Source organism: Tupaia chinensis, unplaced genomic scaffold, assembly GCF_000334495.1.
Source record: "Tupaia chinensis unplaced genomic scaffold, TupChi_1.0 Scaffold142652_1, whole genome shotgun sequence".
Classification (NCBI taxonomy): Eukaryota; Metazoa; Chordata; class Mammalia; order Scandentia; family Tupaiidae; genus Tupaia; species Tupaia belangeri.
Genome location: NW_006202498.1, coordinates 427204 through 437432, shown reverse-complemented (window position 1 = coordinate 437432; position 10229 = coordinate 427204). Strand labels below are relative to the sequence as shown.

The window sequence follows — 10229 nt, the reverse complement described above, 5'->3', positions numbered from 1 at the left end:
GTTAGTGTAACGGCTATGTCACTGAACTCCCATGTAGTCTACCGCTGTTCGAGTCCTGGACCTGGTGGCTTAAACCCATGCTGGGCGTGTGTGCGTGCGTGTCCAAGATCCTGAGAGAAGAATGGAGGAGAAGAGATTGTGGCATGGCCATCCCCCCTGGGGATGATTTCTCGCTTTCTCTCTCTCTATCTCTCTCTTTCTCTGTCTTTCTGGCGAGCGCACACACCTTATAGTAAAAAACAAAACAAAACAAAAAAGTATCTGCTTAAAAAAAGATTTTATGTAGCACAGATTTTTTAATAAGAATTTAGAAACCTTCAAACTTGAAATATTGTATAGTTATTCTACACAGAAAATTCAATATTTATCTAACATAGAATTATATATTCTACTAGTTAGCTGCTATTTATAAGCCTAAAAAGTATTATAGAAATGTATTATCTTGCATTATTAAATTATTAATTATTATTATTATATTTTTATGTTTTTCCCATAAGGCAAATGTGCTCACTGGAGAGAGAGAGAGAGAATGAGAAATCACTCCCCAGGGCAATGACCACACTGCAATCCCTTCTCCCCTGTTCTCTCAAGAGCTCTATCATGGATGCATACGTGTCCAGTGGGATTTTCAAGCTGCCAAGTCTGAGATTCGAATGATGGTAGGCCATATGGGAATCCAGTGGCTTAACCACCATGTCACCTGCTGGCCACATTATTAAACTTTTAAAAAATTTCCATGAGCCTCACAGTTTAATTTGATCTTGTAATTTGAGACAGAGATCTGAAAAAAATAATTGAAATCCTCTACTTCAATTTTCTCACATCAGAAATGAAGGAAAAATCTGAACGTGTTTGCCTCTTGACCTACTGCTGTTTCTATTCCATCCAAATGTTTTATCTAAGGATTTTGTAGGCATTTATAAAGATCATAACTCCCTGCTCTCCATATGTAATAAAACAGTCTACCCAGGATTTATCTTTATTTTTAATCTTATTGTAGATTTTAGGAGTTTATGAAGTTGGAAAGCCATGTAGCTAATATAACGTAAAGCCATATAATAGGTTAATGTTTAGAAAATCTTAGATTGTATCATAATTGACCTTTCTAACTCCACATTTACAATGTACTTTGCTCATTTTTGTGTTTGTAGGTATTGAGCAGTTGCAAAATGTGCAGTCTCCTCGACTAGTGAAGACACACCTCCCTGTTCAGCTTCTTCCTTCATCATTTTGGAAGAATAACTGCAAGGTAGAAAATTTTGGACAAAAAAAAATCCTTATTTGTGTTTTAATTTCTTTATCAATTATGCAGAAACACAAAATGAGAAATTGCAGCATCATGCCTAATCATTAAAAATAATAATGTGACTCTAGGATTCCAAAGATCAGAATAATCACCATCGGCATCAAGGCTGCAGATAGGGATTGTACTCAGGGCCCCAGCCCTGAGATCCTGTCAAGTTTTCTGTCTTTCTACCCAAATACTCTCAGTCACTGTCAAGTACTTTCAAACAGTAAATGTTCATATAATTCCAGAACTGTTTCTTCATGCTTTGGCATAATTTATAAACATGCATTTATAATAATATAACTTAGAGATGGTAAATTATATAATTTTACATGTATTTGTAGAATCATTTTAGAAATTTTATTATTGCCAGAGGTATATGTACTTATAAGAAAGAGAGAGAGACAGAGAGTAGGAATAATTACCCAATGGGAGTGCACACATGCATATGTGCCCAGCATGTTTTTCAAGCCACTGGAGCCAGGATTTAAATTGTGTTAATCCCTGTGGGATCTGGTTCCCTTAAGCAGACTACAAGTCTGGTCCAGGTTTTTTTTTTAAAAGAAAGATTTCTATTCAAGTGTTTATTTAGGGATAAAAGTACGTAAGTTCTAAATATACAGCTTGATAATTTTTTCACAAAGTGAGAATACATATGAAACCAGAACCCAGATCAAGAAATTGAACATTACCAACACCCCAAAAACTCTATTCCTGCACATTTCCAGTCTGTAAAAGCTATCGCTAAAAATAACCAGTATCCTGAAGGTTTTTTCCATAAATTAGTTTGCTTGTTTTGTGAGTAATAAGAAAGAGTTTATTCTATGTTTATTTTATTCAATATAATTTTTTTAGATTTATCCCTATTGTGCTTACTGTTTGTTTTTATCTTGTTTGATTTGGTCTGCTGGATCATGAAATGTGTAGAAAAGCAGCTCATTAGTATGCAAATCTTCAGGAGCTATTTAGACTTACTGAATGAGAAAACTATGGTGTTAGAACTAAAAAATCTGAGTTTGTGTATTTTTAAGTTTATTTTATTCATAATAGAAAGTTTGCACTCGCACATGAGAGAGATAGACAGAGAAAGAAAAACATTTCAAGATCTTGGGCATGAGAGCATGTGTCCAGTGTGTTTTTAAAGCCTACGTGGGCATCCAAACCTGTGGTTGCCATGTGGCTTCCAGCCCTGGAATTCAATTTACTGCTAACTCCACTGATAGGCTAGGCCAGAAATCTGAGTTTAAAGAACCCTTCACATAAATTTAACTAATGTTTAAAAACCACTAAGTAAGGCATTCCATTATTTGTATGTGGATATTCTACAACTTACTTATCTATGATACTTATTGTTAGATGACTGGATAGTTGCCAGTTCTTAGTAATTAAAGTAGTGTTCCTATTTGTGTTCTTGTACAAGGCTTTTATTGTGTATATATGTATATACTTCTCTTTACTATATATCTTGGATAGAATTGCTAGGGTATGCATTTTACAACTTTAGCAGAGATTTTGAAGAACTTTTTGAAGCATATATTTCAATTTACACTTTAACTAGCATTGTATATGAGTTAAGAGTTACTTCATATCTGTATCAACATAGAATATAGTTAAATATTTAATATTAGTTATACTAGTAGATAGCCAATGGTTCACTGTGACTTTTACTTTGTCTTTTCCTAATGATTAATTAGACAAAGCCCCTTTACATGACCTATTGACCACTTAGATATCTCTTCTTTTCTGAGATACCTGTTCAAGTTTTTTGCCTTTTTGTCTCTAGGGACTTTCTGTAATTGAAGTAGAAATTCTCTATACATTCTGCATATAAGTCATTTAATTACATACTGACTTTTGTTTATATCTTAAATCACTCCATCTATTTCTTTTTCTGCTTTTTTCATTCTGTCTTTTAAAGTTCTTCAGTTTTGAGGTTAGTGAATATATTGCTTTCTTCCTTTATGAATAGGTCTCTGTGTTTATTCAAAAATCGCCCTCTCTTGGGACCAGCAGTTGGCGTAATGGCTATATCGCTGGACTCCCATGTAGTTGACCGTGGTTCGAGTCCCGGACCCGTTGGCTTAAACTCATGCCGGGCGCATGTGCGTGCGTGCCCAAGATCCCGAGAGAATGGAGGAGAAGGGATTGCGGCGTGGCCATCCCCCCCTGGGGGGTGATTTCTTGCTTTCTGTCTCTCTGTCTTTCTCTGTCTGGCGAGCGCACGTGCCCTATAGCAAAAATCCTCTACAAAAAAAGAAAAAAAAAATTGCCCTCTCTTAAGTCATGAAGATATCTTCCCTTTTGTTTACTTCTCGAGGCTTTGTTCTGGTTATCACCTTTAGATATTAATGTTTAGTATCTATAACATAAGTAGTAATATTCCTTTAAAAAATTCTGATTAAATAACACATCTCTCTCTCTCTCATACACAGACACACAGATACACATTCACACTATTTTCTGAATGCTTGCTGCTAGTATACAGACACAAAATTGATTTTTTTAAGTTGTAACTTTCTTACAATTTATATAATAGTTTATTTTGTAGATTCTATTAAACTTTCTGTGTACATGTTTATGTAGTCAGCAAATAAAAATGTTCTTACTTCATTTTTCCCAATCTTGATGCATTTTACTTTTTTTTCTTATAGAACATGATTTTTTTTTTCCCATAGAGCACATGTGCTGTCTGAGATAGAGAGGGAGAGAGAGAAGACAAGCGAGAACCCACTATCTAAGCGGGAAGACCATGCCACAGTCCCTCTCCCTCCATTTGCCTTTTGAGATTTTGAACATGTACACACATGTGCCATATTTTTCAGGCCACTGGGTCAGGGACTTTAACCCTGGAGTTGGCCATGTGGGATGCAGTCCACACCCTTGACCACCACGCCACCTGCTGGCCCCCCTTGTTTATTTCTTATCAGGAATGCATGTTTGATTTTGTCTATTTTTTCTATTACCTATCATATGATTCTCCATTATTTTAGTCTGTTAATATGATACATTTCTTTGATTGATTTTCACAGGTTAAAACAACTTTGCATAACATATTTAGTTATGATGAATCATCTTTTTATATATTGTTGGATTCAATTTGTTAATTTTTAAAAATTGCATCTTTTTCGGGAACCAGCAGTTAGCGTAGTGGCTATGTCGTTGGACTCCCACGTAGTCGACCGCGGTTCGCGTCCTGGACCCCGTGGCTTAGAACTCACGCCGGGCACGTGTGCGTGCGTGCCCAAGATCTCGAGAGAAGAATGGAGGAGAAGGGATTGCGGTGTGACCATCCCCCCTGGGGGGTGATTTCTCGCTTTCTGTCTCTATGTCTCTCTCTGTCTGTCTGGCGAGCACATGCACCCTATAGTGAAAACCTCTCAAAAAAAAAAAAATTGCATCTTTTTCAAAACGTATTAGTAATTTTCTATTGTAATGTGTTTGCTATTAATGTATAATGTTTTTGGTATTAAGATAATGCTGGCATCCTGAGATGAACTAGACAGTATTCTTTTTTGATTTTCTGGATGTGTGTGGGTCAAATTGGTATTTTATTTAATTCTTAAATATTTTGTATAATTCATAAGTAAAGCCATCTTGGCTTGCAAGCTTCTATGCTTGAAATATATTGTTTCTTTGTTTTAAACTGCAAATTCCACATATTTAATAGAAATAGAATTATTATACACACACACACACACACACACACACACACACACATATGAATATCCAGTGTTAGGGTATGTATATAAATGCCAAGATCAAGAAATAGAAAAATATGCATTCTGTTAAAATAAGCAAAAGGTTAAAAACTATCAAAGAATAGAAACAAAATGATGACTTCCTCTATCTCTCAACAGATGATCTATGTGGCACGAAATGCCAAAGATGTGGCTGTATCTTACTATTATTTCTACCAGATGGCAAAAATACACCCAGACCCTGGCACCTGGGAGGAGTTCTTGGAAAGCTTCATGGCTGGAAAGGGTGAGTCCAACTCTTACTTTAATCAGGGAGTTTCATAATAAAAAGTATTTTTCTGTAGTAAGACATAAAGTTTAAAAATGAATTTTGCATCTGTGGCTTACATGTAGCCAGCAATACACTAATGGATTAATTAAGAAAATGATAGAGAAGCAGAAAACACTGTCATTGCTTCCCTTCCAGGACTTACTGGAGCATGTGAGATATACAGATTCCCAGCCTATAGTTTCAACATTTCCTTAGTGATAAATAATTACTGAAAATCTAAGTAATATTCTCTCTCACTTTTCATGCCATTGTACAATTTTAATTTTATCCATATTGCTTAGATACCTTCCTCTACCATTCCTTCATTTTCATTACATAAGCTATGAAAATTCTTGAGGGAATGGTCTGTCCTTAAAATTCTGTTCTTTTGTGTATTCTTTTCTTCAGGGAAACATATTTATATATAATTGTATTCATATATGTATTATTTTCTAAAAACTCTCTTTGAGGCAAATATATCCCAATGCTCTCTTGCATGTATTTTTTCTTGCCATTTTGGGACAATTTTTCGTTCATAGACTGTCATCCTCATTCTTATCATTATCAAAGCCAAACTCTTTTTCCTAGATCCAAATGCACTGTTCTACCTCCATAGTCCTTTCTTAACCTCTCCATTCTCATATTTATTGTTTTTCCTTTTCTCTCTACCTCTCCTATAAACTTCCACACCCCATACTACTCATTATCGGCATTACTCAGTATCTGCTGCATTGCTCTTACAGGGTTAGGTTTTTTCTATTAGACGTTTCAGTTTGCTGAAACTGCCATAACAGATTACCACAGACTTGGCGATAAAAATAACAGTAATTATTTTGTCACTATTCTGGAGGCTAGAAGTCCAAGACTAAGGTGTCATCAGGGTTGATTTTTTTTTTTTTTTTTGGAGAGATTTTCACTGTAGGGCGCGTGCGCTCGCCCGACAGACAGAGAGAGACATAGAGACAGAAAGCGAGAAATCACCCCCCAGGGGGGATGGTCACGCCGCAATCCCTTCTCCATTCTCCTCTCGGGATCTTGGGCACGCACGCACACGCGCCCGGCGTGAGTTTTAAGCCACCGGGTCTGGGACACGAACCGCAGTCGACTACTTGGGAGTCCAGCGACATAGCCATTACGCTAACTGCTGGTTCCCGATTTTTTTTTTTTTTGAAGCTTTCCTCCTAGACTTGTAGAAGTCTGTCTTTTCCCTGTGTCATCACATGGTCTTCCCTCTACATGTCTGTCTTTTTTTTTTTTTTTTTTTTAAGGTTTTTGTCTTAGGGTGCCTGCACTCACTGGAGAGGAGAGAGACAAAGAGAAACAGTGAGACGGAAAGTGAAAAATCACTCCCCATGGGAGATGGCCATGCCATAATCCCTCTCCATTCTCATCCTAGGATTTTGGACATACATGCACATGTGCCCAGTATGATTTTCAAGATGCCAGGTATGGGATTTGAACCGTTGTCAACTATATTGGAGTTCAGTGCCTTAATCACTATACCACCTGTTGGCCTTGTGCATCTGTGTCTTAATTTCTGTTTTTCTAAGTACCAGCTATATTGGATTAAGGCTCACTTTATTAACTTAGTTACTTCTGTAAAGATGCTATCTCCAAATAATGACTTTCTCAGGTGCTGGAGGTTAACACTTCAACATATGAATTTTAGGGAGATACAACTTAGCTTATACCAGAAATATTTTTTTTTTCCTTTCAAGTAGATTATAAATTGAGTGAGCACATAAGATAATTTCTCATACTTCTTTTATCCCTTCATTCCACCCCTCTGTCTTATACTAACAGGTAATCAGATATATATATTAATATTGATGATTTAGGATAAAATCAAACAATTCTTTCCTTCATGTAAATAGTTAAAATTTTACAAACTTTTTAAATTTCAATTTAGTGTGTTTTGGTTCCTGGTATGACCATGTGAAAGGTTGGTGGGAGAAAAAGAAAGATTATCATATCCTTTACCTGTTTTATGAGGACATGAAAGAGGTAAGAAACAACAACAATTCCTTCTTTATTTTTGAAAGAAACGTAAGATTTGTTTACTTTGTATTATACTTTACTTTCTTCTTGATCTATAAATAGGGCTGATTAATTATCATATCAATCAATTGTGCCTTGAAAATAGATCTTGTGGCCCTCCATTTCTTTCTGTCCCTGCTGCCTCCTGCACGAGTTCAGGCATCCACCTTGATCTAGACTACTCCATCTTCCTTCCAGTATCCACTCAAGAGAATGATGTTTTTGAAATCAAAATTAGATCATTTTTACAAAGTTACATTATTAAATCTCTTTCCATTTATCAAAGTTCTTCTTGTGACATCTTTCTCTTTCTCAAAGAGCAAGTCTACCTGAAAATTTGTTCTGATTGTTTATAGACTAATCTTTTCTTATCCTTAAGGTCTTTATTACCTAAATTCTGTGAGCCACTCTGGCATTCCAAACTAAAGTCTGTGATAGGTGAATTGTTATTCTATTTTATCTGCCTCACTTTTCTCAGGGTCCAATAGCTCTGACATAGCCTCATTTACCCAACCTGCTGCACAGTTTCTCTAAATTCTTTTAAATTGTCTATGAAATCCCTTCATCTCAGATTTGAGAAACCTATCCTACACCTCTAGAAAACTACCTTCTCCAACTATGGCAACTCTTTCCAGATTCTCTTTCTTAAATTATCATCTTTTCCTGCATCCTGTTAAGATGATTTTGTACCGACCCCTGGATTACATTGAGTTAGTGATCTAGTTAAGGGTCTAGAAGCAACAAGAAGTGGTTGGGTATGGATCTTTAAAAGGATAGGCATTAAACTCAAAAAAAATCTTTCCTATATTAGGTCTTTATAAAGTCTTTAAACTGAACTTTAGTCACCTCAGATATTTGAGGGGACTCTATATCTTATGGAAGAGAAGGCTTAAAATAACTCAGATGTTCAAGATACCCTGTGTCATCAGATCCAGCCTAAGTATTTTCATTCCCACTTCTAGCATTCCACTATCAAAAGGAAAATATCTAAGACCAGTTCAATTTAGCAGAATTTAATTGAACAAGAGATTCTCAATTAAAATTGATTTAGATTGCCTCTCCACAGCATGTGCAGCTTAAATTTATAACAGGAAAAAATGAAGTGACATAAAAATCAAGGAAATGACATGCAAAACCAACCTGATTTGCTGCTGTTGGCATTTGTGTTTTATGGTCATGTTTTAGCAGCTTTCAACTTCTTATTGGCTGAGGGGTTGGCTATTGCGATTAGCTGAGGGTCAGTTGCTAGAATACCAATTTAATGCTCTTAGGTTATGTTACTACTTACTCGTATCATCAGACTAGATTGTAGTTCAGCGAATCTGAAAACCGCTTTGGGCCAATTTTTTTGCTGAAGTATGTAGACCCGGTTTGACAACTTAAGTTCAGTTTAGAGCCACCCTTTTACTTCCACTCCATTATTTAACTTTTACATGATAGACTTGGCACAACTGTGACTTCAACTTTCATTTCGATTCCTCAACTCATACAATTAAGGTTTGTATATAATTTTTAAAACTCTCAGCCTGTGGCTACAAGAAATAGATTCTTTGAGGACCACCATAAAACTGCCTGGTTCTGTTTACATGAATTACGATGGGTTTGTCTGGGAGGCTAAATCTCAAATTATCTTTCTGACTGATCTCACCAGTCACTAAGGTTATAACTCGCTCACTCAATTTGCCTTTACTACTGAGAACAAAACTTTCCCGAAGGGTGGCCAGCCACAAACCCCTTGGACAAAATGCTACCCTTTCACTGTAACAAATGCAAATTTCCATGTCTGAATTAAAACATAGAGAAGGGAGAAGGATTACATCAAATGGATTTCTTGTTTGTTGTTTCATTGTTGCCTGTTTCTCATCCCTTTCATTCCTTAGGCTGGAAAATGGATAGAATTCTATTATACTTTCCTCTTCATAGAGTTGCACTCTTAAAAAAGCAAACACACAAACAAACAAACAAAAAACCAACCCCCTCCCCCCAAAAAAAACCTATGTAGGTGTAAGACATAAAAAAGTATCTTTTTCTACTATGAGATAACTTTTTGAAATAGGTAATCTATTCTTGATGTTTGATAAGCCAAAACAAGGAAACAAAAACCTAAAGAAAAATCAAGAAATTTTGAAAGTTATGCCTAACAATAATAGTATTGATTAACTATCATGTTACTTTGCAGATTAATTCTATTTTTGAATGTGAAGTTTTGAATATTAACCCATTTTTTTCCATTTCTGCTTTGAAATAAATTTTATTTTTCCTTCTAACAGGTGGTTTCCTAGAATAACTAAGGATAGGATACGTACTTGGGAAAATAAAATGAAAGTGCACATAAAAATCTGAAATTATTTTTTCCATTACATTGTTATAGTAAAACTTTGTTACATGTGTTTCCTTCTTCATGACTAAATCTACCTGAAGATTTTCTCTTATTTATTTAGAATCCAAAGTGTGAAATTCAGAAGTTGTTAAAATTTCTAGAGAAAGACATGCCAGAAGAAACTGTGGCTAAAATCGTCCATCATACATCTTTTGATGTGATGAAGCAGAATCCTAGTGCAAATTATACCACTCTGGATAATGGTGAGATGGACCATTCTGTGTCTCCTTTCATGAGAAAAGGTGAGGAAAGTTTCTGTACAGTTTGCTAATCACATCCTGAACATAGGGTGGTCAGTTAAAGGTGATACTGTAAAGGTGGTGTAGTGGCTAAGGTACTGGACTCCCATGTGGCTGACCATGGGTTGAGTTCCTGACTTGACCACTTGAACATCACACCACGTATGTGTGCATGCATGCCTGAAATCCCAGGAGGAGAATGGAGGAGAAAGGATTGCACTGTGATCATCCTCTCCAGGGAGTGATTTGTCACTTTCCCTCTCACTGTCTCTTTCCC

The 10229-nt window shown here is 36.0% G+C and overlaps 1 protein-coding gene across 1 annotated transcript in view; it reads left to right on the top strand.

The window, feature by feature from the left end:
• LOC102468422 (sulfotransferase 1 family member D1) overlaps window positions 1–10229 on the top strand; it is a 23679-nt gene that overhangs the window by 8749 nt on the left and 4701 nt on the right. The window contains exons 3-6 of the mRNA XM_027766344.1: window positions 1152–1249; window positions 5146–5272; window positions 7206–7300; window positions 9775–9955. Of these exons, the coding sequence (XP_027622145.1) occupies window positions 1152–1249; window positions 5146–5272; window positions 7206–7300; window positions 9775–9955 (501 nt within the window). The remainder of the gene's footprint in view (window positions 1–1151; window positions 1250–5145; window positions 5273–7205; window positions 7301–9774; window positions 9956–10229) is intronic.